The sequence below is a fragment of the Pseudopodoces humilis genome, chromosome 2 (assembly GCF_049639895.1).
Source record: "Pseudopodoces humilis isolate 2021_Gansu_Grassland_sample_001 chromosome 2, ASM4963989v1, whole genome shotgun sequence".
In the NCBI taxonomy this organism is placed as follows: domain Eukaryota; kingdom Metazoa; phylum Chordata; class Aves; order Passeriformes; family Paridae; genus Pseudopodoces; species Pseudopodoces humilis.
In genome coordinates this window covers 2123009-2150613 of record NC_142201.1, presented here as the reverse complement: position 1 = coordinate 2150613, position 27605 = coordinate 2123009, and the positions used below count along the sequence as shown (strand labels likewise).

The 27605-nt window shown below is 42.7% G+C and overlaps 1 protein-coding gene across 2 annotated transcripts in view; it reads left to right on the top strand.

Moving 5' to 3' along the window:
• The window catches only part of HLCS (holocarboxylase synthetase), a 114499-nt gene extending 86908 nt beyond the window's left edge, over window positions 1–27591 (top strand). For both annotated transcript variants that reach the window (XM_005526562.3, XM_088051214.1), the window contains 5 exons: window positions 11638–11705; window positions 12775–12935; window positions 16449–16563; window positions 19871–20084; window positions 21184–27591. In XM_005526562.3, the coding sequence (XP_005526619.2) occupies window positions 11638–11705; window positions 12775–12935; window positions 16449–16563; window positions 19871–20084; window positions 21184–21352 (727 nt within the window). In that variant the 3' untranslated portion in view covers window positions 21353–27591. The remainder of the gene's footprint in view (window positions 1–11637; window positions 11706–12774; window positions 12936–16448; window positions 16564–19870; window positions 20085–21183) is intronic.
• Window positions 27592–27605: the final 14 nt, after the last annotated feature.

The following is a 27605-nucleotide window of genomic DNA, read 5'->3' as shown; positions in this document are numbered from 1 at the left end:
TGTTTTAAAGGAAAAATGGCATTGTTGAAGGCAAATTAATTCCTCCTCTTAGAGAGCAGCAGCTTTTCTGAATCTCTCTTTCCTTTGGTGTGTGGTAAACATCCCATAAGGTCTAATAATACCTTTAAAAAATATTTAAAATTATTAAAATATAAAAAATGTTCAATATTTTATTAAAATATTTTAATAATTTCAGTATTAAAAATGTAATATTAAAATATGAATTAACATTAGAATACTAAAATAGTAATATTCAATTCGTAGTAAACTATACTTAAATATTAAATTATTAATTAAAATATTGATATAGTAAATTAAAACATTGAAATAGTAAATTAAAATTAAAATAATAAAATTATTTAAAGTATTTTAGTTATTAATTTCTTTTTATTTATTAAAATATTTTAAATTATTCTAATGATTAAATTATAATAATATATATAATAATATATATTATATATAATAACAATAAACATATAATAATTAAAAATAATTCTAGTAAAAATATTAGAATAATAATATTCTAAACTTTACTTGCCAAACAAACTATTTCAAATTTTAGCTACAACTTCAGAGCCCAACTGCCATTTCCTAAGAATTGTATTTTAAAACCAGCTCTCACTAAAACACTTTGAAACAAAAAAAATACCTTTTTTCCCCCCAAGGTTCGCATTAAACTTTTCCTTAATCTCTTACATTATCATTTATATTTACATTATTTATGTTACAAAATAACTCTTATTATGTTACAAATGTTCCACCTTTTTTTATTAGAAAAGGATTAAAAACCTGATATTTTGTCCGTGGCAGTTTTTTGATTAAACTCTGGATTTACTGACATGAAAGGAAAGGGGTGTTTTGATTGCTTTTACACAGCAAAATGTTAATAATACTTTTTTTTTTCCCCCCAAAGATTTCATGTATCACCATTAGAAATGGAAAAAAAAACATTCAAGTGAAATAATTGTGCTTTACCTGCCAACTTCTGAAGCCACAATTGGGAAAAATTAGGAAGATTTGATTGAATGCCAAGTAATGTGTCCAATAACCACCATCATGATGATGTTTGTACCATGCACATCCCAAAAATCAGAATATGCACCAGCATTTAGAACTTTTAAGACCTCCTGTGTGTGTTTTTCAATTAAATGGTGGGAGATGAGAATTTGGAAATTGAAATTTTAACTGAGGAAAATTGAGGTAATGGAGAAATTTACCTGAAATTTTAATTAATTGTCTTTCAAATTAAATATATTTTTTCAGAAAGAGGGTTAAACTAATTTAATAACACAGGAAACATCAGTGTGAAAACGTGCTACCTCTTGTTTTAGTGTCGGAAAACTGTTGTGTGTGCCTTCAGAAAGAGGAGAATAAATAAAACTATTTTTCAATTAGCATTGGATTAAGAAAACTGGGATTTTGCTGTTTGCATAATTCACCAGAACCTAAATTTTGAGCACAATGGATGCTGCAGACAGGAAATAAAAGAAATAAAAGCAAATCATGGGGAAGAAATCAAAGGTTTTAGAGGGTTCTCCTAAGTATAAATTACTTGGTGATTTTAAGTATTGATGAAACTTTAAATAATATTAAGATAAAGGAAAAAATATTAATGCAATAAAGAAAATATTTGTTAATTCTAATTTATTAATTTTTACAGCTCCTTAACAAGGAATGGAAGTTTGTTGGTGTTTTTTTTGTTGAAATCCTTTAATTTTTCCCACTTTTCAAAGCTTTGGGAAGGGCACCTCACACAATTCTGATTTGTGCTCGTTTTAATTTCCGTGATAAACCCAGTGTCTTTTGTTCTCCATTAACCCTGCTGGAGTTTGGGAATAACTTCATCACTTGTCTGGTGAAACATGGCAACTCTTTAACACCCTCTATGATTTAAGCCAGGAAATGAAGCGATGTCTTCGTAAGTCGCAGAGAAATTTTCATACGGAAATGTAATTACCCAGACGAGAAACTGGCCAGAATATCACATTAAAATCGCTGTGTGTGCAGAAAGTTCTCGGTTGGCTTTTTTTATCTGAGAGGGAGCTAAGGAATCTTGTATAAATTCACCTTCACAATGGATTACTTTTGAGATCCTCGTGTTTGTGATGCCTCACGCTGTGGATTAGTGAATCCAGTGCTGATTTAAAATAGATTTGCCATTTTGTTGAAATGTTTCTTGCTCTGCCGCAAGGGCTTTGTTTGAGGTTTTCCTCTGAAAGGAAATTTGATCATTCTTAAAGCATCTTCGAATGATGGAGTGGGTTGGGCTGGGAGGGACCTTTTAAGGTCATCCAGAGCCACCCCAGCCATGGCATGGACCCCTCCCACTGTCCCAGGAGCTCCCAATGTCCAGCCTGGCCTTGGGCACTGCCAGGGATCCAGGGGCAGCCCCAGCTGCTCTGGCAATTCCATCCCAGCCCCTGCCCACCCTGCCAGGGAACAATTCCTGCCCAAGATCCCAAGATCCAGCCCTGCCCTCTGCCACTGGCAGCCATTCCCTGGCTCCTGGCCCTGCAGCCCTTGGCAATTGTCTCTCTCCAGCTTTCCTGGGGCTCCTTCAGGCCCTGCAAGGCCACCCTGAGCTCAGCCCAAAGCTTCTCCTGGCCAGGCTGAACAATGGCAGCTGGGCCAGCCTTTCCTGCCAGCAGAGCTGCTCCATCCCTCTGCTCATCCTGGAGCCTCCTCTGGGCTCTCTCCAGCAGCTCCAGCTGCTCCCTGGGCTGGTCCCAGGGCTGGGGCAGCTCTGCAGGTGGGGTCTCACCTCAGGGGGCTTGGGGCACAATCCCAGTCCCTTTCCTGATCCCCACCCTGGGGCTCAGCCCTGGGGCAGGTCCAGCTCTTATCCCTCAAATCCTTCTCCTAGGGCTGCTCCCTCTCCTGGACTGGTCCCAGGGGTTGCCCCATCCCAGGGTCAGGACCTTGCACTTGGTTTTGTTGAACCTTTTGAGGTTCACAGGACCCAGTCCTGAGCCTGTGACTCCCCCGAACTGGAATGAAACCACTGTTAAAAGTGGCATCACCACGGCCTGCAGCGGTCTGGATGTTCCCAATTCTCCCTGCATCTGTGCTGTGTTTTACCTCACACAAGAAGGGCTGTATCTGGCTTTGATCAGCATGTTTATAATTTTTATTCTAGCCTGAAGATGCTACTTTTACCAAGTTATGATAAATATATTTCACTGCATTCTGGTAAATCTCCTGTTTCTTAAATCTTGGCACTGGAGTTCTATTTCCAAATGAAATCTGTTTCGTTCCCATTTGTCCCATGTTCACTTTTGGCTTCAGGTAGCTTTTTCAAGTCAATAAAGGTTATGAATTGAAAAGATTACTTACTAGATGGGAAAAAATGAAATAAATTGTTCAAAACAGGACAAGTCTTTGCTTTTCAAATTAAAAATTGAAACAAACTCTTAAACCCTCCTCACATCTCCCCTGGAAACGCCCTCCTTTACTGTAACTTTGTGGTCTTGATGATATTCACAGAGAAGCTGATTTACTGAATAAAGAAGTTCTTTAAGTTTGCAGTTTTGGAACATGACCAGTGTGTCTGAACCCAGGTTTCAAATTTTACTGGCATTTTGTTGGCAAACTAATTTTTTGGAGTCTTTTCTTATTTGGGTATGTTTCCTGACACCTCTGCCTGTATGGTACTGTGTTTGAAAATTCTCTTTTTCTTTCTCTTTTTCAAGAGGAAAAGCCTATAAACATAGACAAAGGACTAATTATAAAATATCAGGTATAGAAATCGAGAAATCACCAGCTGAAAAACGCAGTGAGGAGGGGGAAAAAAAAAAGAGGATTTCATGGAAGAGTTCTGTGCAGCAGGCCCTGATTCCCAAAGCAATTCCACCAGCAAAGCATGAACCATTCCCAAGCCATAATTCCATAATTTAAATCAAGCATGAGCACATGGGTGGTAAGAAAGAGGTGATTTAGTCTTCCCTTCTCCCCCCTGACATCTTTTGCTGTTGCTTCCCCTTTACCAACAGCAGCTTTCATTCATGGAGAGCTTTGAGGCATCTGAAGAACGGCTCAGGTGGCTTTGCCCTGCTCCATCCTGCATTTTCCCTGAAACTGAATTGTTATTACTGCCCTGCTCAAGGATTTACCCACCCAGCCAAAGGATCTGTGAGCTCCCAACCCTCCTCATTCATTCAGGGGAATATTCCTTGCTGGAAATGTGGTGTCTCCTTCAGGACAATCTTCTTTTTGTAGCATTTCTTGAGGTAACAAGGACCCAGCTGTGCAAGGTTGCAGAGCTTTTTTAGCTTTCCCCGTGGCTGAGATATTGTAATCCTTTTAATGCTTTTTCTCACTGGTGCAGGACTTTGGTGTATCCAAGGAGTTCAAGGAGAATTTGACACTAAATGGCCCTTTCTGTGCTAACTTTGCTGTGGGGGAACCCGCTAGAAAGTGAAAGGAGCGATGAATTTTTGCGTTAGAACAGAAGAGTGCATTCATGTCACGGCGTATTCTGGTAAATGTTTTTTTTCTTGCTGGATTTAGGCATGGTTTTAAGTGAGATTTCTGTCATTTAAATCAGCCTGAGTTGGATTAACAGCTGAGGTGCTCTCCTTGTCTCACCTGGGGGGGTCAGTCTTTTGGGAGCACCTGGTCATGTGTAAAATGCCTCATGGAAAGTGGAAGATGGAGAAATGTAAATATTTAGGCTTGTAAGAGAGTGTGCAAATGGCTTTAGGATCCTGCCTGGGAGATGGGATTCCAGTCCACAGCCTTGGTGCTAAATCACTGATTTAATACTTACAATGGCTAATTCTTGACTGATTTCAACCAAACCTAAATGTCTGCTGGCAACACCAGAGATGCCAAGTTTCTGTATATTTTCTGGAGTCAAGAATCACTCAGAATCCCTGAAGGTCTCTAGTCCAACCTCCTTCTTTTAAACAGGGTCAACAGTGAATTCTGACCAGCTTGCTCAGGGCTTTTTCCAGTCAGATCTGGAAAAACTCCACATCCTGTTCCAGTGTTTGGTTATGCCCACAGTTCAGTGTTACTCACAGACAGGATGGATGTGTGTGCCATTTCCTCCTGTATTCCATCCTTTCCTTCACCTCTTATTAAAGATATTTAGATATTAAATTGGAGAAGTCTTGGACAAAGCCCTGAGGATCTGCAGTTGGATCCAGCCCACAGCTGGAGTACAAACCAGGATTTTCAATCCCAGAATCCAGACACTTTCTGCTCAATGGCTTGATTTGGATACAGGGATGCTCGAAAGAACAGCTTGGAGATGTTTTCCCTCTTCATCTGGGACTACCCTGATGTCCTTGACCACGAGGACGGGAGACTTGGATGTGTCCTCAGCGCTCTCTGATCCATCCCATCTGCTCTCACCGACCTGATTGAGCCAGGATTTCTCCAGAGATTTATGAGATCAATTCTCTTCTACTGTTGGTGTTTCCTCTTCTCCCTGAACTCTGTGTAAAGTCCTGGAAGGCTTTTTTGGTGAAGATCTAAGCAAAGAATTCCTTGAGTAGTTCAGCCTTAAGTGTATCCACTGTGTTTTAGCCTCAGTCAGCTGAGAGCCCACATAGAACTTTTTTTTTTTTTTTAATCACATTCCAGTAGAAGTTCTTGTTTTTCCTCCCAATCTCTACTGTAATTGAGCCTTCCATTCTCTGGACAATATTTCTGCATTTCTCCTTTGTACTATTCCTCCTTGCTTCCATCTTTTTTGTGCATTCTTTTACATTCCTGCATTCCCTTTTTAGCCAGAGCAGACTCTGTTCATGCCCTTATTTTCCTCAGGATCGTGACAGGTTTGTTTTGTGGAGGGGGTTTGTAAAGACCAGATCTTTCCAGCTCCTTTGTCCTTCAGAAATGCCACCATAAAACCCTACCTCCCAGGTGTCTGAATAAACTGAATCCAAGGTTTGTTCATTCCCAAGGCTTTCCCACATTTCCTGATCTGGTGGCTTTCAGCAGACTCCCAGCGTGGTGTCACTCCCAGAAACTGCTGCTTTGGGGTCAATATGAACATTTCTTTTATATTTGATAGAACCACAGAATGGTTTGGGTTGGAAGGGACATCAAAAATTGTCCAATTCCACCATCCCAGGCTGCTCCAGCCTGGCCTTGGGCACTTCCAGGGATCCAGGGACAGCCACAGCTCCTCTGGGAACTCTTTCCAGGTCCTCCCCACCCTCACAGGGAAGGATTTTTTCCCAATGCCTAATCCAAATCTACTCTCATTCATGGTGTCTTCCCCTCTAACTGTGGCCCACCAGCCTAAATAATTCTGGAATTCTTTGATTTGACTAAAATTGAAAGGGTTTTCTTGTTTTTTCTTCTTGTTTTCTTGTTTGGGGTTTTTTTGTGTCTTGCTTTTACAATACTCTCTAAATCTATTTGAGAGTGAGATTTTTAGGCAAGGAACTTGAAGGAAAGGGACAAATCTGGCCATAATTTTTGTGCCCAGGTATTTTTAACATCTGGAATGCGCTGCTGGCTGTGGTAATTCCTCTGCAATACTGTAACACAGCAGGATGCTTTAATGAGAGTTTCGACCCTAAACCCACAACATCAATGAAATTTATAGTTGTTAACATTATTCAAACGGAGTTTTGGGGGTTTCAGTTCCCATTTTATGTTCATGTGGGATGAAAAGTCATTGTGTTGGCGGGCCAGAGTCCTCCTTACACTTGGAATTTCTGTAAAATAATTAAATATTGCTTATTACTCTTGACAGCGCTCCTAGCACTCCACTGCAGGGTGGGGAGGAGGGTATTTATCTAAAAAACTATGCTAGAACCTCTCTCTTACTATTTCAGCTGCTTTAATATTCTTGAATGCCAAAAGTGCCTTGCTCACATTTTGGAAAATGCCACAAAAATGTTCAAAAAAATGGAAAAATTTACATAAAATTCCAGTATCATCATCTATGATCATATAGATGCCATCTGATATTCTTCCTGATGAGCAAATTTATCTTCAGACATTTCATGTTTCCATATTCTTGCATCTCATTGTGGTCTTCAGAATTAATACACAGAGCAAGATGGTTAAAGAGCACCCCAAAAAAAAAATAAAATAGAAAATAAAATAAAAAAATTCAGAAGTTCTTGAAGGAAAAAATTTTGGATTAAAAAAAGCGGTGAGCACTCTGATTAAGGAACTCTGCACAAAAACGAAATTGTGAAGTCTGCAACTGATTAAGTTGAAAGAAAAGAAGGGAAGTCAATATGTAAAAAAGTGCACGTACAGTTAATCTTTCTGGTAAGGAAAATCCAAGTTGTTTCTCCCAGAAAATTAAAAAAAAAAACCCAAACTAACAAGCACACACCATGTACAGAGCTCTGAAGTTGGGAGAAGGCAGGCAGGAGGCTGTGTGGAGACTTTTATTATCATTGGCTTCATGTTAATTCCAGCACAATCTCAGGAAGTCGTAAAAATCAATCTGTGTGTCTCTTGGTGTATCAGTCTGGGAATTAACAACTTCCCCATGTTGTGTCCTTTAAAGAATTTCTTCGTGACCCTTGAAAGTCCAGCCTCAGTCTCTCCATGTAATAAGTTGTTACCTGCTGCCAAGTCTCCAAGAGCTGCATCATCTGTTCTCCTAATTGTATCTCTTTGGTGTAGAAGCCTGTGTTTTGCATTCCTAATTAGCTTTTTTCCTGCTCTGTTTATTTTCCTCCCCTCATGGCAGCACATGATTTTTATTTTATTTTTCCGTTATTTAAAAACAGATACGTGAAGGGAGAAGTGGCAGAAATCAGTGTGTTTCAACAAAGCCTGTAGCTCTGTGCCCAAGTTTAAATTAGATTTTGATGTTGTAAAAGCGTGGACTGGGTGTTGTAATCAGGCTGCTCCCAGGAGACAGGGATGAGACCTCCTGAGCTTTGGGGGATTTTCCCCCTGAGGGGCTGGAGCGTGTCCAGGGAAGGGAAGGGTCTGGAAAAATCCTGTGGAGCTCCCTGAGGGAGCTGGGAAGGGGCTGGAGCCTCAGGAGGGGCTGAGGGAGCTGGGAAAGGGGCTCAGCTTGGAGCAAAGGAGGCTCAGGGGGCCCTTGTGGCTCTGCACAAGTCCCTGGCAGGAGGGGACAGCCGGGGGGGTTGGGCTCTGCTGCCATGTCCCAAGGGAAAGGAGGAGAGGAAATGGCCTCAAATGGCACCAGGGGAAACTCAGGTTGGAGATTGGGAAAGAAAATTTCCCTGGAAGAGTGGTCAGGCCTTGGGATGAGCTGCCCAGGGAGGTTTGGAGTCATTGGAATTGTCCCAGAGGAGTCTGGATGTGGCCCTTGGGGACAGGGTTTGGGGTGATGCTGGTGGGACTGGGATGGCACTGGATGGTCCTGGAGGGCTCTTCCAGCCTTGATGATTCTGGGATTTAGTGTCCAGAGGTAAAATTTCCTGCTCAGGGTGGTAGATGAGTGGACCTGGTCTCAGTGTGTGATCCATGGTGTCCGAAGGAGACAATTATCAAGGTGTGTTTCATGGAAGGTGACTGGCAAAGAGATTTTCTGGCTGTTGGCCTTTGATGACACCTCCATGACTTGGGAGTAATGTGGGAAAACATTGTGGGGCCTGGTACAGCCCATGGCAGGGGATGGAACTGGATCATCTTCAAGGTCCCTTCCAACCCAAACCATTGCAGGACTCTGCGATTTGTAATTAACAAAGGCATTTGTGATCCTGACATCACTTGGGCTTTCCAGTAACCTCATCATCATGAAAGCAGAATCAGAATCAGAGAATCACCAGGTTGGAAGAGACCTTCAAGATCATCGAGTCCAATCCATCCCTGACACCTCAACCAAACCATGGCACCGAGTGCCACATCCAATCCTTTTATAAACACATCCAGGGATGGTGACTCCACCACCTCCCCAGCAGACAATTCCAATACTTTATCACCCTTTCCATAAAAAACTTTCTCCTGACATCCAGCCTAAACTGAGTTAGGCATTTGAGAGATGCTCTGAAATCTCTGGGTTTCTTGCATTTTGGTGCTGCCACAGCCCCAGGAGTTGCTGATGTTCCATTTTTCAGCGTGTGGAGCCGGAGCAATGAATGGTTCCTCATCTTGTCACCAGCACAAAGCCATTGTGTCTGTGGGACACTCCCAGCTCGTGCTCCTCCTCAATTGCAGAGCTTGAAACAGCTCCCAAACCCATCTGAAATCCTGGGGAGATCATTGTGAATGGTACTTTTTTCTCTGATCTGGGCTGCCCTTACCCCCAAGACAAGATTGCTTTGATAGGAATGAACAACTTCATGTTTGTGCCTGTGGGAGAAGCAGATCTGTGGGCTAGGCATCAATTTTTGGGCTTACAGGCAACATCTTGAAAATGTTATATCTCTTAAATAACTCTTCCTGAAAACGTGAAATGGAGGAGGATCATGGTACCGTTCAGATCTGTTTAAAAGTGGCTCGAGCCAAGTTCTCACAGTAGAGATTTTCCGCACCTTTCCTTTCCTTTCCTTTCCTTTCCTTTCCTTTCCTTTCCTTTCCTTTCCTTTCCTTTCCTTTCCTTTCCTTTCCTTTCCTTTCCTTTCCTTTCCTTTCCTTTCCTTTCCTTTCCTTTCCTTTCCTTTCCTTTCCTTTCCTTTCCTTTCCTTTCCTTTCCTTTCCTTTCCTTTCCTTTCCTTTCCTTTCCTTTCCTTTCCTTTCCTTTCCTTTCCTTTCCTTTCCTTTCCTTTCCTTTCCTTTCCTTTCCTTTCCTTTCCTTTCCTTTCCTTTCCTTTCCGCACCTTTCCGCACCTTTCCGCACCTTTCCTTTCCTTTCCTTTCCTTTCCTTTCCTTTCCTTTCCTTTCCTTTCCTTTCCTTTCCTTTCCTTTCCTTTCCGCACCTTTCCTTTCCGCACCTTTCCTTTCCGCACCTTTCCTTTCCTTTCCTTTCCTTTCCTTTCCTTTCCTTTCCTTTCCTTTCCTTTCCTTTCCTTTCCTTTCCTTTCCTTTCCTTTCCGCACCTTTCCTTTCCTTTCCTTTCCTTTCCTTTCCTTTCCTTTCCTTTCCTTTCCTTTCCTTTCCTTTCCTTTCCTTTCCTTTCCTTTCCTTTCCTTTCCTTTCCTTTCCTTTCCTTTCCTTTCCTTTCCTTTCCTTTCCTTTCCTTTCCTTTCCTTTCCTTTCCTTTCCTTTCCTTTCCTTTCCTTTCCTTTCCTTTCCTTTCCTTTCCTTTCCTTTCCTTTCCTTTCCTTTCCTTTCCTTTCCTTTCCTTTCCTTTCCTTTCCTTTCCTTTCCTTTCCTTTCCTTTCCTTTCCTTTCCTTTCCTTTCCTTTCCGCACCTTTCCGCACCTTTCCTTTCCTTTCCTTTCCGCACCTTTCCGCACCTTTCCGCACCTTTCCGCACCTTTCCGCACCTTTCCGCACCTTTCCTTTCCTTTCCGCACCTTTCCTTTCCTTTCCTTTCCGCACCTTTCCTTTCCGCACCTTTCCTTTCCTTTCCGCACCTTTCCTTTCCGCACCTTTCCTTTCCGCACCTTTCCTTTCCTTTCCTTTCCGCACCTTTCCTTTCCGCACCTTTCCTTTCCTTTCCGCACCTTTCCTTTCCTTTCCTTTCCTTTCCTTTCCTTTCCTTTCCTTTCCTTTCCTTTCCTTTCCTTTCCGCACCTTTCCGCACCTTTCCGCACCTTTCCGCACCTTTCCGCACCTTTCCTTTCCTCTTTCCTTTCCTTTTCTCTTTTTTCTTTTCTTTTCTTTTCTTTTCTTTTCTTTTCTTTTCTTTTCTTTTCTTTTCTTTTCTTTTCTTTTCTTTTCTTTTCTTTTCTTTTCTTTTCTTTTCTTTTCTTTTCTTTTCTTTTCTTTTCTTTTCTTTTCTTTTCTCTTCTCTTCTCTTCTCTTCTCTTCTCTTCTCTTCTCTTCTCTTCTCTTCTCTTCTCTTCTCTTCTCTTCTCTTCTCTTCTCTTCTCTTCTCTTCTCTTCTCTTCTCTTCTCTTCTCTTCTTTTCTTTTCTTTTCTTTTCTTTTCTTTTCTTTTCTTTTCTTTTCTTTTCTTTTCTTTTCTTTTCTTTTCTTTTCTTTTCTTTTCTTGTGTAGCATTGACTCATTTCATGGTGTTAAAGTGCACTTTCTACTTATCCCCAGAGGAAAGTTAGTATTCTTTTAAGTGAAACTATTTTAAAAGCAGAACACAAGCCTAAAATAAGCCAGTGTTCTCTAGAGCTCTCAGAAGGTGTAGATTTATTTACTGTAGTTAAATCATAATTAGTTCTCAGGGGATAGTGTATCTTTTAAACTGCTTTATTGCCACCATATTGGTTTTCTAAATAATCAGAAACTGCTGCTCTTATATTTTGTAGTATGAACAAAAAATTCGCTGTAAGTAGAAACAAATGTTTAGAATTGCTGGTTGTCACTTGCTGAAGATAGGGACACCCAAAAAAAAAAATGAGCTCTTGAGGAAAAAGTGAAGAAATACAAGACCTGTGTTATCAGAAAACTTAAATGAACTGTGGCTCTGACTTATTTCAGCCTAACAGATAAAATAACATTTTACATTTTCGTTTTTCAGCCCATCGTTTTTTAATATTCTAATGGGTTTGGATCAGAACTAAAGGTTAACTGAAAAACGTTAACATAAAATATTACCTGCTCTTTCAGCCTTGATTTTCATGAATGTAGCTTAGTGTTGCAGCTGATAAGCTTGTGAGGTTTTTGGTTTTTTTCCCTAATTGGCAGGTTAATGTTCGAGTTGCCTGAGGAGATGGGTTTAATAGCAGTGGCTGTTCAACAAACACAAGGGAAAGGTGAGTAAATTACCTTATTTTACTAATAAATCTGTATCAAATACACAAAATAGAACATTTTAAGATGCATTATGAACATTTTTGATAATACAATCTATAGAATATGCCTGTCCTCTTCTCCCGCTCAGGCTGTGGATTCAAACTGAAAATCCAAAAGTTAATAAGAGACCAAAGTAAACATTTTCAGGATGTTTGGTGGCTTTTGCAGAAATGATTTAGTGGTCTCCTAGTTCCTGCCAAAAAAGTTTTGCCAGTCACAAAAACTGCCATCACTACACTCAGTGTAACACGAGTCAGAGCTCCAAATTAAAACTGAAACTGGGTTAACTGGAACAAGACTGGGGCTTGACTGCTCTGAGATTGAGTCTGCAGGACCTGCCTGAGCAGATAAATGTAAGCAAGTCGTGTTTCTTGCCCAGAAAAATGCTGGCACTTCTTTAAAAGCCACATTTATTCTCCTGGAGGAGGAGAGTGTGTGGCCCAAGGAGCTTTTCCGAGCACAAATCCATGAAAGGATGATTCCCTGGATTTCAGTGCAGGAGGGCTCAGGGTTTGGATGCATCTCTGGGTGCTCACAGAGCATCTTCACAAACGGTTCTCCACTTGAACAAAGCAAGATCTTTCGAAAGATCTAAGTTTCTGTTAGCAGAGACCAGGAAAACCCTGGAAGCAGGGGATTTAGGACATGCCGGGAGATTGAGTACTTCAGAACCTCAGAACAGAATTATAGAATGGCCTGAGTTGGAAGGGACCTTAAAGATCATCTTGTTCCACGCCCTGCCACACCTTCCACAAAAGCAGGTTGCTCAGACACCCATCCAACCTGGTCTTGAACACTTAGAGGCATTGGAATATTAAAAAAATCCAGGTTTTTTGAAGAAAAACCTTTGCACTTTAACCCTTTTTCTTGCAAAGTTAGTTTGGAAACTCCATTAAAGGACTTTGGTACATTCTTGGATTGATACCCTTAAATCTTTTTCTTTAGTTGTTGCCTACATTCACAAAGTGATCTTTTTTATAAACACTCTTTCCTCAAGTTGAAGTTACCCTTTTTCCTCTCCCTGCCCAGGTCGTGGTGGAAACGTTTGGCTCAGTCCCATGGGCTGTGCCCTGTGCACTCTGCACATCTCCATCCCTCTACATTCCAACCTAGGCCAGAGAATTCCTTTTATCCAGCACCTGGTGTCCTTGGCAGTGGTAGAGGCAGTCAGATCCATACCAGGATATGAGGTATGTCCTACTAATTCATCTCCAAATTCCTGCTTCCCCTTGCCATGAAATTCAGATTTTAGCTGTGTCTTTTCTGTGTGGAAAGGCTGAATGCATAATTCACTTCTTCAGCACTAAGGAGAACCTAAACATAACCTTGCTAATGTTTGATTACTGATATATTTGAAGAAATCCAATATCCATGGGATGAATATTCTTCTGCTGAGCTGATCAAATGTACTACACTCATTAATCTCATGAAACTTAAGCCTCAATCCTCAGCAATAAAGAAAAAGTCAATTTTGTTTGCCCAGCAATGGAGTTGATTCGGTTTGATTTTGAAGGAGAATAAGGAGGAGGGAAAAATGAGTAAAACTGACAAATCCTTTTCTGCTTTTTTGTTAGTGCTGTTTCAGTGGTCACTTTATCCCTTTTAAAGGATTTTTCCAACCCTTGTTTAAGGTTGAAAACTGATTTCTAAAGCAAGAACTGAGGAGAATTGCTCTCAAGAGGGAATCAAGTGTCCTGTCATCAGTATTAAAATGAAGAACCAGTCTTCTTTATCACCTCATATATCTCCTTTTTAATGTTACCATTTCCTAATATTTGCTAACTATAAAACTTTGGTATTTTACAGAAGTAGTTAACTGAAGCATATGTTTCCTATATTACAGAAAATCAATGACTTATACACATTTACACATGAACTTTATTATAGTGGCACCCAGTAGCTTTGCTGGAGTTTAGGGTCTGTCAGCCTTTCTATTAAAACCTTCTAAATTCAGTGCTTCATAACCTGGCTGGAAAAACAAAATGCTTCAGGCTAAAATTTGCAATATAAAATATTTGGCTGGAGTGGATAATTTGACCACTTGAAAACGAAGGGACAAGAGTTGGTTTTATAAAATACGGAGATGGCTGGGAAAAGAGCTGGTTTATGAATGGAGGTGGTTTTGCTTCTGTGTGCTTGCCCTGGTGGACTGTGGCATTTTTAAATTTTATTCTGTTGAAGAGGAGAAAGGTGACTGAAGTATGAAATATTGATGTAAAAAATGTGTGTACTGTACTGAGCATTTGGACAGTAAAGAGCTTTCTGTGAGCGGGACAGATCTGCTGAACATGAGGGGACATCAGCCCTTGGCAGGGGGGCAAAACAGAGTTCAGGGCCTGGACCCAAATGTGTTACAGCAAGAAAATTTAAAAATTTATCAAAAACTCAGTGCTTGAATTTCCCCTTTAGACCCAAGTACTGCAAGGCTTTTATGTCTTTATTCTCTTTATGTCTTTATGTCCAGTCATGCCAACTGCAGCAGCCAAGAACAATGGGATAATCTACAAAGTCATGGAATTATGGAGTGGTTTGGGCTGGAAGGGATCTGAAAGGTCATTCCAACATCTGCCATGATCAGGGACACCTCCCACTGTCCCAGGTGCTCCCAGTGTCCAGCCTGGCCTTGGGCACTGCCAGGGATCCAGGGGCAGCCCCAGCTGCTCTGGCAATTCCATCCCAGCCCCTGCCCACCCTGCCAGGGAACAATTCCTGCCCAAGATCCCAAGATCCAGCCCTGCCCTCTGCCACTGGCAGCCATTCCCTGGCTCCTGGCCCTGCAGCCCTTGGCAATTGTCTCTCTCCAGCTTTCCTGGGGCTCCTTCAGGCCCTGCAAGGCCACCCTGAGCTCAGCCCAAAGCTTCTCCTGGCCAGGCTGAACAATGGCAGCTGGGCCAGCCTTTCCTGCCAGCAGAGCTGCTCCATCCCTCTGCTCATCCTGGAGCCTCCTCTGGGCTGGTTCCAGAAGGTCCATGTCTCAGTTTATCAGCCAGTCACGGTTTTTAGGATGGCTACAATTACTGACTCTGCTGAACCAGCAGCGACCAAGGCCTTTGTGGGCCCTCCCAGAGCAGATCTGAGGGCTCTGATGGAAGTTCTCTTGTCAGATGTTAGTGCTGAGGATGGAAATGGGCTTTAAATCAAGAGGATGCTTTGCTCTCCCATTCTGAGAAGAGCAGAGTCTCTCTAGTGAGGGAAGGCAAGAACGTGCTCCATTTCCAGCATATTTTGTCGTACCTGGAGTATCCACTCCGTGCCAAAGTCATCAGAACACCCAGCTGCCTCAGTTGTTCTTGCTGCTTGTTGTCACTTCAGTCACAGAGCTACTGTCTGGTGTCTTACAGGTGTGTGTTTCCACTTTTGGAAGCCCTTTTAGCACTGAGAACACCATTTCACTGTGTCCTACCTCCCAGCCTCCAGAGTCTCCTATAAACCTTTCCCCAGTGCAAGGAGCCGAGCTCTTTTCCATAATGAATATGAGTTGGTGATACTTTCCCTCAGAATGCTTTGATAGCAAAATCAGGTAGTATTTCCTGTCAGTGGACGTGTCATGGACTCCTCCCTGGCCTTTAAATCTGTCAGGAAAGTAGACACGGACCCAGGTGCAGCTTTCACACATCCTGTAAAGGGATTTCATCCCCTACAACAGGAGGGAAGGAGACTCTTGTAGGCCTGGAGCACCTCCCATAATTTGTCCCTGGAGATGCAGCAGTCACGGGCACTGTTTCAAACTGCAGGAAGCACATTTGCTTTCTCTCTGTGTTTAAGTAGCCAGTGCAAAGTTCAGCTCAGCCCTGTGGTTTCAACAAAAGCTGCTCTGTGGGGCTGGGACCTTGTCACACAGCTCGGTTTGTGTTCGAGGGCAGGGAAAGCTTTAGGACATTTCTAAAGTATTTATGTGGTTGGGAACGGGGATTTCTCCTGTCTGCTGAATTTCCTTTCCAAAATTCAGGATGTCACTGTCTCCTTGGCTGGTTCCTGCAAGGTTCCTCAGGCAGGGTTGCATTTTCAGTAGCGCTTGTGGAGCACTTCAGCAGATTCTCATTATGAGGAGAACTTGGCTGTGGTGCACTGGGTGTGGCAAAGAGGTGGAGAAGATTCTCCTCCTCTGCCCTGCTCAGGTGAGACCCCACCTGCAGAGGAGGAGATTCCAGCTCTGGAATTCCCAGCCCAGGGAGCAGCTGGAGCTGCTGGAGAGAGCCCAGAGGAGGCTCCAGGATGAGCAGAGGGATGGAGCAGCTCTGCTGGCAGGAAAGGCTGGCCCAGCTGCCATTGTTCAGCCTGGCCAGGAGAAGCTTTGGGCTGAGCTCAGGGTGGCCTTGCAGGGCCTGAAGGAGCCCCAGGAAAGCTGGAGAGAGACAATTGCCAAGGGCTGCAGGGCCAGGAGCCAGGGAATGGCTGCCAGTGGCAGAGGGCAGGGCTGGATCTTGGGATCTTGGGCAGGAATTGTTCCCTGGCAGGGTGGGCAGGGGCTGGGATGGAATTGCCAGAGCAGCTGGGGCTGCCCCTGGATCCCTGGCAGTGCCCAAGGCCAGGCTGGACACTGGGAGCTCCTGGGACAGTGGCAGGTGTCCCTGCCATGGCTGGGGGGGCACTGGGTGGGCTCTGAGGTCCCTTCCAGCCCAAACCACTCCATGATTCTCTACAAACTCTGGAGTGATGAATGAGCCTTAAACATCTCTAAATGTCTGGTTTTGTTTCTTCAGGACATTGAGCTGCGAGTGAAGTGGCCAAATGATATTTACTACAGCGATCTGATGAAGCTCGGTGGAGTTCTGGTAAACTCAACACTCATTGAAACAACATTTCATATTCTCATTGGTAAATGTCTATTTTGAAGCTTTTCTGTGCTGGGTTGGTTTTTTTTTCCTGGAGGATTTTGTTATCAGTGTCTGTATCAGTAAAAATGGCAATGATGAGAACAAATAATGACAGCAGGCACAGGGAAATAAAGCACGACGTTAAATCCAGAGGAAGCACAAAAAGTAAATGTTTTCATTCTTCTTAATAATTCCATATGCTTGACAAGTAAAACATAAATGCAAGCATCTGGATTGGTGTAGCAGAGTTCAAAGGAAGAGCATTATTTGGAAGAGGGAAATTATTCTCCTTGATTTATTGCAAAGCCAGTGGAATACACTGAAACTCCATCCTTTTTTTTCCAAATGATGTATTTTTTTTAATATGACCAATAGTTAAATGAAGAACATGCCTTTTAAATCAGAAGAAGAGCTACATACACAGAGTAATGTTTTCATTTTTTAATTATTGAGGTGTTCTTTATCATCTCTAGTCTGAGAATCATCCTGGTATTTGATAAGGAAGTTTTTCCCCTGATCAGCAGCATCCCAATTCTGCTTAGAAACCAGCCAGATCCCGGTTCCAAAAGTAATTGTCTCTCTGCTGTGTCTAGAAATTGAAAGAAAATTCCTTAGCAAGTCTAAAAGGGTAAAGAAAAAGATGATATTTGATATTTGAATGTAGCACAAGTATCCTGCAAAGACGGAGTGGTCATGATGTCGTTTCTGTCAAAGTTCTGTGATTTTAGAGGTGCAAGAGAGAAAAGAGTTGAAGAAGTCACCTCATCCTGTGAAACATGCCCAGACACAACATTTCCATCTCAATTTTATACCTTCATTTTCTAAATAATCGACATGAACAGAATGGAAATTGCACCGAAACTTAAGAAATCTCTCTGTGCCCCATCAACCCTTTACAGCTTCCGTGTTTTCCTACAGCCTGCTCAGCACAAGGAGAGCAGAAACACATCCAAAATTAGTTCATTTTATCAAGGGTCTCTTGGGCACTTATTTGGTTTGGACCTTTTGATTCTTACCCTAAACATCCAAATATTCCAGTTCAAATGGAGACTTTCTGTATCCATTCTCTCTGATATCCGTAGGTGTCATCTGGTAGGTCTGAGGTACAGGTAAATGTCCATTTTCATCAGTCTGTCTTCACCTTGGAGCTTTTAAAATTGAAACTTGCTTGCTCCATATGAATCCAAGGACCTTTTCCATCATTCCAGGGTTTCACTGGGAATCCTAGAGGGGCCTCATGACATTTGAGTTTTTGTGTTTAGTGGGAGTGATGGGAATTCAGCTTCCCAACAGGAGAGGTGGGTCAGATCCATCACCCCTTCTCCACAGGCATGAAGGATCCTTCCCTAGACAGAATCTCAGGATCCCTGGTGCTGGAAAATCCCTCCCAGCCCATGGAGTCCCAGCTGTGCCCGATGCCCACCTTGTCCCCAGCCCAGAGCCCTGAGTGCCACGTCCAGCCCTTCCTTGGGCACCTCCAGGCACTGAACTCTCTCTTTCTGTGGCATTCCCAGGAATCTCCCATAAATGAGGATAATGATGAAAATCAAAGATCATCTCTGTGGTGTCACTGCTCCAAGAAGGAGTTCAGGAGAGTAAAACCAAAGACAAACCTGTGTTTTCACTGCTGGAGCCTTGCAGATGACGCGCTTCACACCGAGACTTTTAAACACAGCTTGAAAAAAAACCAACCAAAAGGCTTTTTTTTTTCAATCTGAAATTTAAAATTGAGGAACTTTCCGGTGTTGGGACTTCTGGAGAGGGAGTTCTGAGAAGAATATTCACCATTAATGCGAGGGCCAGACTCGGAGCAGGCGGAGGAGCCAAGCACCAGTGGAATGCAGGGGACAGCCAGCGAGCGTGACCTGCGAACGCTGCTCTGCCTCTGCTCAGGCACGTCCAGATCCTCATGGATCCACCACTGGAACATCCATCAGCCACATCAGCACTGCAGGGCCACTGCTGAGTGCTCACTTCTCTCCTGGACACTGCAGAGATGCCCCCAGAGCCCTGAGCACCTCGTGGTTCTCAAATTTCCTGGCTGCCTTTTCCCCTTTGCCGCGTCCATTCCCAGGCGTTGGGAATTCCCAGCTGAGCTCCCCGTCCCAGGGTGGCTGTTGTGTCCCACTTTTGGGATTGCTGAGCGGTGATCCTGAGGCTGCTGATGGACCCCAAGGCCCTGTGACCCCCTTAGTGGCCACGGTGTCTCTCCTCCCTCGCACTGCATGGGAGTGTGAATGGCTGAGTTGGGATTTGCTGGCGCTGCTCGTTGCGTTTTCCAGTTCATTTTCCTTTATCTCTTTCCAGTTTCCCATTTCAGCTCATTTCCGCAGGCCTGGTGTGCTGGGATCACCGTGCCTTGTTTGTGTGCATTCCCTGGCTTGTGAAAAATCAAAAACTCCTTCTCTCTGAAGAGATCCTTCTCCTCAAAGTTAACACAAATTATTAATTATTAATAGCAAATTTAAAAATCAAGACATCTGCACCTCCTTGCAGATGGAGCTGCATCATGTCCAAACCTGATTGACAAACAGGGGATTTTATCCCAAATGTCTGAGGAAAGGAAAAAAAAACAAAAAACAAATTATTAGGAGAAAAAAAATAAACAGGTAATACAATATATTTCTTTACATCCCTCGAAGCCTGTTTCAGCAGGCTGCAGAAAAGGCCCCAAGAGCCGTGTTTAAACAAGGGAGGCATTCTGCCAACTCAGAATTTGGGAATTCCAGCTGGAGAAATCAGCGAGAGGCTTGAGGCTTCTAAAGGATATGCTGTGGTGAGATAGATTAGGCAAACTGGAGTCTTACAAAGTTAAAATCAAATCTTCTGGGCTTTCCCCAGCAAGCCAAACAAGGCTTATCAGCTGAGTGAAAAGTCTGGATTTTTGGAAAGGGCACTCAACTCACTGCAGTAAACAGAAAGGGCTCTGAGCTAAATTTTATATTGGGAGATAAAACTCCATTTTGGGGTAGGATCAGTTGTTCCCTGAGTGGGCTTCCAGGGACTAAAAGAATGTCTCCCATGGATGGGTTTGGACCCAAGGCACAGTTTATCCTCTCCCAGCCCTCTCTGATGGGGTGGGGTTGAAAGGCTGTGCTGGATTTGCCTCTGTGATTCTGAGGAGGCATTTTGGGGGCAAGGAGCAAAATCTGAGCTGAGAGTTGTAATTACAGGAGTAAGAAGATTCCAAGGTGTAAGAGACAGAGTGAAAGCAGCTCTGGGAGCCATCCCAAGGGATAATTGTACGGAGCAGGTGAATTAGGCTGAGTTTGTCTCTTTGATCCTGTCCTTCTCTTTGTCTTCTGCAGGCTTTGGATTTAATGTGAATAACAGCAACCCCACCATCTGCATCAATGACCTCATTGCAAAGTTTAACAGGGAAGAGGGGACAGAGCTGAAGCCTCTGAGTGCAGATTGTCTCATTGCAAGGACTGTGACTGTGCTGGAGAGGCTCATCGAGATTTTTCAGGAGAAGGGGCCCAATGGAGTTCTTCCCCAGTACTATAAGTATTGGGTACACAGGTAAGAATTCTGTTCTTCACAAAGCTTCTTTTTATAAGATTGGTGGAAGTACTCATGGATATTTTGTCTTTTTCCACGGAATTCCCTTTAATATGAGTGAATAATTTAAATACGCCCCCGAGCCGGATGCACATTTTTAAGGGAGAATCAAAGTAGCACATAATAAATCAGTGACTAGCACGAGTTCAAGAATGCTTCCAGGTATTTTACATGTATCATCTCCAAACAAAGGGAATTGGCAATGATTTGGTTTGAGATGGAGGGAGCTGCTGTACTTTTAGCAGGGGGAAAAACAACAGATTGCTTGGATTAACTCCAACTCCATCCGTTGCACAGAAGGAAATTAAAGCAGGTAGAAAATGCTGCTGCAAGTCACTCTGAGGAAAGGAGCAGTGAGGTGGGAAATAAAATATTCTGTTCAAGGGTGAAGCCTTTCCTGTGAGGGTTGGGAGGCCCTGGCACAGAGCAGCTGTGGCTGCCCCATCCCTGCAGTGCCCAAGGCCAGGTGGGACAGAGCTTGGAGCAGCCCAGGACAGTGGAAGGTGTCAGGGTTGGGATGATCTTTAAAGTCCTTTCCAACCCAAACCATTCCATGATCCATTTAATGATTCTGGTGAGTCCTCTGAGGTGATTCTGATGCCTTGGAGTGGCTCCCTAGAGCAGGGCCTAGACAAGGTTAAAAGAATAAAGTGGGTGTTTATTAAAGGCCTTGGGCAGTCAGAAGCCTCCCAGAGGCTCCCCCCAAGGTGGAAAATGGTCAGGAGTTTTTCAGACAATTCTGAGTTTGGTCCATTTACATATCAGGGGTTAATGCTGCAATTGCAGCTTCAGCTAATGAAGTAGTTTATCCCCAGTTTGCTCCCCCACAATTCACTTTTGTTTGTACTTTTTGGGGCCTGAGGCTGTGGGGTGTCCTTGGATCTCAGGCCTAAAGGGATTGTTTTGTCTGACCAAAATGTGAAGACAGTAACTGACCCTTTATGAGGAGTTTGGAGTTGTGCACTAATGCAGGACAGGATTTGAAAAATATAAAAACTGAAATCCTAAGGCACCAATTTTAGCTGTTCATGAATTGCTGACAGAATTCTCTCCATCCCAGCGGGAAGCAGGTCCGGCTCCACCACGAGGAGGGCCCGGTGGCCTGGATTGTTGGGATTGATGACTATGGATACCTCCAGGTGCACGAGGAGGGCAAAGGCGTGGAGTCTGTGCACCCTGATGGCAACTCCTTTGACATGCTGAGGAACCTCATCGTCCCCAAGCACTGACAGCCCACAGGGACCTCCAGTCCTGGCCACTGTCACCTCAAGGTGACGGGGGTAACCCAAAGTTTCATTTTTCCTTCTGATTTTCTGCTTTGTGTTTGCCATGGGTGACTTCAGCAGCTGAAAAGAGGTGGTGATCTCACAGCTGAAGGCTTTTATTCTTTTAGTTAACTTTAAAACACACCTCTGTTGCCATTCTTTTTAAGGATCTGTTCTTTGCAAGGAGACTGATTGCCAAGAAATATTTGTAGTGAACAGAACTTTCTCTTCATTTACACCTTATACTGGAGAGACTGAAGTGGCTCAATATTTCCTTTTTTTTGTTGTTTGTTTCTGTGTGACTTAGCACAGTGCAGGACAGTATTTACTTTTTTACTTCGTGTTTTTTTAAACTAAATTCTGTTTTTCTGTGTTGTCTGCACTAAAACCAGCTGGAACATCACATATTCCTGAATTGCTGGGATCACCACTGTGCTTAATTCCAGGTCTGAGTGAAGATCCTTGCTGATTTGGTTCTTCTCTGTGTAGACCTCTACAATAATTTACCAACCTGTGCTTTGATCTCAGGTCTGCAACTCTTAATGGCTGCCTTGAGTTTTTGGGAGAGTTTTCCATCAGCACTTAGGAGCTGAGCTTGGTTATCCAAGGGATTTGCACTCTGCTCTCCCCAGTCAGTTTTATCTGAGTAAAGCAGCTCATCTGTCCTTTAAATCACAATTTTCCAAGAGGTTTCAGCTCCCAGAAGAAAATCCCACTGGAGTAATGTCACACCCAGGTTATTGTAGAATCCCATCTCAGGGGATGGAACCTCTAATTAATTTAGAATTTAGTGGTAATTATATCACCATTTCAATGAAGTTGAGTGAATAAATAAAGGGAATAAATGGAATTCCCTGCTGCAAACAACTGCTCCAGTGAAAAAGAGAAATCACACCGTTCCCCCGTGTCCAAATTCTCCTCCGTAGCTCTGTTGTCACCTCCCTTTCCCAAGCCAATGTCTGGTTTTGCTGCTAAGCACTAAAAGCAAGAGCTTTAACACCTGCTGGCCTGAAAGCAGCTCATTTTTGGGGCTGCCTGCACATTTCCAGGTGGGGGGAACAGCCTGGGAATTCTCCTGGAGCAGCCACGTGGGAGCTTGGTGGGGTTTTCTCCCTCCCAAGGAGACTTGGCCACCACAGCCCCTCAAATAATTCTGAGCCAAGCAGGTTTGTCCCAGGTGTGATGTGGCCACCTTAATTTCTTCTCTTCGTGGTGGATCAGCCAGATTGGTTTCCAGAAAGGAAACCAATTTCTGCTAGCCAGAAATGGGGTTTTTAGGTTAAAGTTCACCTCATTAACAATCCAAACATTTTAGATTGTTTCAGCTCCAAAGCCAGGAAGTCTTAAAACAAGGAAACTTGTCTGTAATGGTAATTTTGACCAATCCTCACATTTTAGGGTTTAGGTGGTTTGGCAGCAAGAGTAGAAATTAAATTGTCCCTGTTAAATAGAGGATGTTATGCTCCATCTCACAGAAGATTTGCCTGATTGTCCAAACCCTGCTGGGTTTTTTTTTTTTTCACCCATAATCCAAATCACATAAGGCTGCACATCAGCATCTCCTAGAGCTGCACACAATTAATTATTAATTACCATCATTGAAGTGATACACCAAATTCAGCTTTTTCCCACCAGATGCTTTCAAAACTGCTTTGGGCTGAGAACCTTTGGCAGCTTTGATATCAGAATTCAATTTTAATGCATGTTGTAATCAACTGGAACTCGAGTCTGGCTTAATAAAGCCTCAACAATAAGAAGAACCCATATATTTATATATAATCTACAAAAAATGGGTGTGCACATGCACACTCACATCTTCCTGCTGCATCCTCGTTTATTTTCTGCCTTTTCCTTCATGAGCAAACTGTGCAGCTGCAGGGAGGCAGAGCTCTGGTGCTGCTTTTGCAAGTACAGAGTTTTACAAAACTTCATCTTGACCCAGAATTTGTAGCTAAAACTGTCTCAGCTTTAGGGTTTGCCCTTAGGAAGCACCTCTGGGTTTTGTTCATGTTCCACCCAGACTGGGAAGTGCCTGGAGGGATTGAACAGCCAGGTCGTGCCTCAGGCTGAGGTTTGAATGGCTCCCTTCAAACTTCCCTTCAAACTGCCTTCTCCAGGGACAAAAAAAGGTGAGGAAAAGGATAAAACATGGGAATTTTGGAAGGGCAGGATGAGTTTGTAAAGCTTCAGTGGCTGAGCAGCAGCAGAAGGATTTTTTAATATCAAAATGCTGCAACGTTTCCTGGTTGCTGTTGGTCCTTTTGTAGCTGCGTTCATGATGAGCTGGTTCTGTTCTCACTTGGAGTTGTCAAGTTATTCCCAACATTTTTGCCTTGGGAAGAAACTTGAGTGGAATTTCCTTGCCCAAGCCTGGATGTGCCAGAGCCCAGGGGGTGCTGTGGGAACCACTTCGCCTTTTCAGTGGCCTCTCCTGCTGTCTCAGCCTTCCAGCCTGGATTTGGATGAAGGATTTGTTGCTTTCCCTTCAGAAGAAACCAAGACAAGGAGAATTCCCATGGGACCAGGATAAATTCCTTGTGGATGAGTCCTTGGAGAATCCCTGGCTGTGTCAGGTGGATGGGAAGCACAAGAGTCCGACTCTTCCTCTGCCGAAGGCGGCGTGCCCAGAAAGCCGCAACATTTTTCGCAGGAAAATCCTGGTTTTTCTTGTTCTCCGTGTGTGACAGACAAATGTGGTGTGGGGTGTCCCTGGATGTGGGGATGGAGAGATCCAGGCAGCTCCAGGCCCAGGAATAACGCTCTGAAAATGTTTCATTTCGTTCAGCTGTCCGGATTAGTAAAACACCTCTTCCATTGCAAGGCTGAGCTCATATCTTAAACTATTTTCTTGATGAAGTGCTTTCAGAAAACTCATTTATTACGATGTCCGGATTTCTGGGACTTCATTTTTTTATTTTTTCCCCCCTGCTGGGGCTCTGGTAGAACATTTCTCATGGTGAAAACATCTGTGGGGGTTGTTTATTGATAGGAAAACTCCTGGGTGTGTTGGCACGTGTGCGAGTCCAGGGTGGGTCGTGCCCAGTCAGCAACAAAGCTGCTTCCAAAGGTTTGAAAAAGTAATAATAATGTATTTCACATTTCAGAGTCCAGCACATCCTGCTTCTAGTAAAGCTTTTATAAGACTTCAGAGCTTTTTTTTTTTACTTTTTTTTAAAATATATCCAACAAATCAAGGGCTATTACCTGGAAATAATATTAAAGCGTTTAATTCTTTATGCTGCTGCTTCACCGTGCAAAAATTCGTTTCTTTGCTTCCTCTGATTCAGCTGCAAAAAAATTCCTTTTTTGCAACTCCTTTGGAAGTCTCTATAATCAAGATATCTGTCATGGGAAAGATTTGTGCTGGTTCCTGGGGGTAACTGCTTTGATAAAAACATTTGCATGTTTAAGTGGTGCTGGGGATGCGCTGCCTTGATCAGACACCAAAGAAATTAAATCTGGGCCCAGGAAAGAGCAGAGGTCAAAAAATGATGGAGAAAAGAAAACTGCAGGGAAGAATTGTCGAGTGTTGAGCATCTCATTCTGCGTTATTTGCATTTTCCAAGTGTCTTCATTTAAAATGCAACGTGGCAAAAATACAATATATTAAAAAAAAAAAGGTCTGTGTGTGTTTTATAGCACATTAATTGTCAATTATAGAATTGTGTCACAGCTTGAAATAAATTTTCAAATATGCAGCATTGTCTTTTGTGAAATAACTTTGTTTTGTATTTAATATAAAAAAAAAAAGGAATTCAACTCAGTTTTCCTTTGGCTACAGGATTTTATTAACATTTTAACAGGTTTGTTTTACATAATAAATAAGCAAAAATGCTTTACATTTTTAGGGAATACATATATAATTCTGAGCATGGATAGGTTGGTTGGGTTGCGTGCTTCTTCACCTACACTTGCCAAATAGCTTTTATCTGCATCATATTAAAAAAAAAAAGCAAAATCTAACCTTCAGGAAAAAAATGGAATAACAACATTTCCTCTGTGGAGTTTCTGAAGTGTGACTGAAATGCTGAAAAAAACCCCAATTTCTGTCCTCTCTTGAGATTTCTGGAGAAATTCTGGCAGATTTCTCATTCATTGGCACTTTCAGTGATGAATTTCCTAATTTTGCACTGATTTTGCTGAATTTCCTTAAATTTCCTTTTTCAAATCACAGGGCACAGAAACCTGGGGACAAATCTGTGCCTTTCTCACCTCATTTTATTTCCACTGCACTGCTTCCAAAACTTGGAGACTTCAATTTGGGATTCACTTTTCCAGCTTTACCTTGGTCTGGTGGAAGATTCCCTGACTGTCAAGGGGTTGGAATGAGATCTTTAAAGTCCCTCCCAACCCAAATTTTCTATGATTTTGGTCAAATATTCCCTCTTTCACTCTCTTTCTCCCTCTTTCCACGATTTTCTTGCCAGGTCTGAACTCCCCTGAGAGTTAAAATCTTGTGAAGTCTCATGACAAAAGAGTGGCTCAAATGCTAAAGAGAAATGAAGTTATTTTTCATCATTTATTTCAATTCCCATTCCCCTTCACTGCCATAATTATTATTTTTTTTGTTATTAAAAACATTTTTCATTATTAAAACTCTGCCACTGTGATGGCAATGCCCTGGTAGCCGACCAAAACTGCTGTTTTTCTCCCAGTGGAATTTACTCCCAGATGGGAATCGCTGTTTTAAATCTTGGAGGGGCAGGAAAAAACAAAAATAAAAAAATAAATCCTTCCCACATTTGCTTTTGCCATTTTTTTCAGCACCTTCCCCCTGCATTATCAGCTGTGAATTCCTAATTGGTTCATTATTGCCTCACCTCCCCTAAAACACCTGGGGGAGGATGATGGAACACCTCCTCTGCTCAGGCTGCTGGAGTAAATCCTGGAAGTGGGAATAACAAGGTGGAAAATGGGAATAACAAGGTGGAAAAACACCGAGCTGAAAGAGATCGATGGCGGGTTTTTTGTTTTTTTTCAAGCAAAACCTAATTTTTGTTGTTTTTCTAGCAAGGAACACCCAAATGCAGCAGTGCCACTAATGAGGGAGAAAGTGCAGCAGGAGGGGTTGGGCATCAGGTTTCTTTTTAATGATGCCAGCCATGCCAGTGGCTCCTTTGTAGAGCATGGGTTTCATTTAATTGAAGAAAATTAACCCAGGAGTCTTGGCATAATTATCTTTTCAGGATTTTGGGGTCGTTTATGAGGAGCAGGGGCTGGGAGGGCTCTCAGCCACAGCCACTGGAAAAGCAACCGGTGGCTCCTGGCTTTGATTTATGGGGTCAGCACGATTATAATCCACATTTACAGCTTTTCTGGAGATTTGCCAGCTTCTCCAGCATTAAACAAACCGAGGTTACAGAGGTGGAGACTCTGCTGGATTGGTTCTGGTTTGGCTTTTTTTGTAATCGTTGATTTGGGGTTTTTTTTTTTGTTCTGTTTAGCACAAAATGTATTTTTCATGCAGCTGAAAAAGCCAACTGAGAGCGTTCAGTTCAAGCTCACTTTCAAGTGAACGTTAATTTGATAATAAAGCTTTCTCTGTTAACCTTTAACGGGAGGGAATTAAAAAAAAACTTCTGAAAATTATTTTCAAGCTTTTGCTTTTAAAGTATTTTTGTGTACTCATAGCAACAAATATTAATACACAGAAGGAAATAACTTTATTATTATATTCTAATGGAAAGTTCCCATTTCAGGATCTTGGAAGTGGATGAGCTTTAAGGTCCCTCCCAACCCAGACCATTCTGGGATGAATTATTGCTGCACAGAAAAGAGGGAGAACATGGAATTTTTAGGACTGAGTAGTGCATTATGATTTTTCTGACAAGGTGCAATCCATGAGCGTTCTTTTCCATATTACACAAACCAGGTAAGAATTTTCTTCAAGGAATCATGGAATGGTTTGGATTGGAAAGAACCTTCAGGCTCATCCATGGGCAGGGAACCTTCCACTGTCCCAGGGCGCTCAAGGTTTTTCAGTGAAGTTCTCTTTAGAGTCTAATGAGAGAAAGTTTGAAAAATTCTGAATTAAGCTTGAATTGGGGTGAGAAATGGAGCTGAGTGAGATCTACAACATTTATTTGTTGTTTTATCCACTCACAGTGCCTGGGGAAGTGGCTGAAAACCACCTGAGTGTTGTCGATTAAACTCGCACAGATCCATCCTCTACAAAGAATTAAAAATAAAGGGGTGAAAATCTATTCCTGGCTGAATG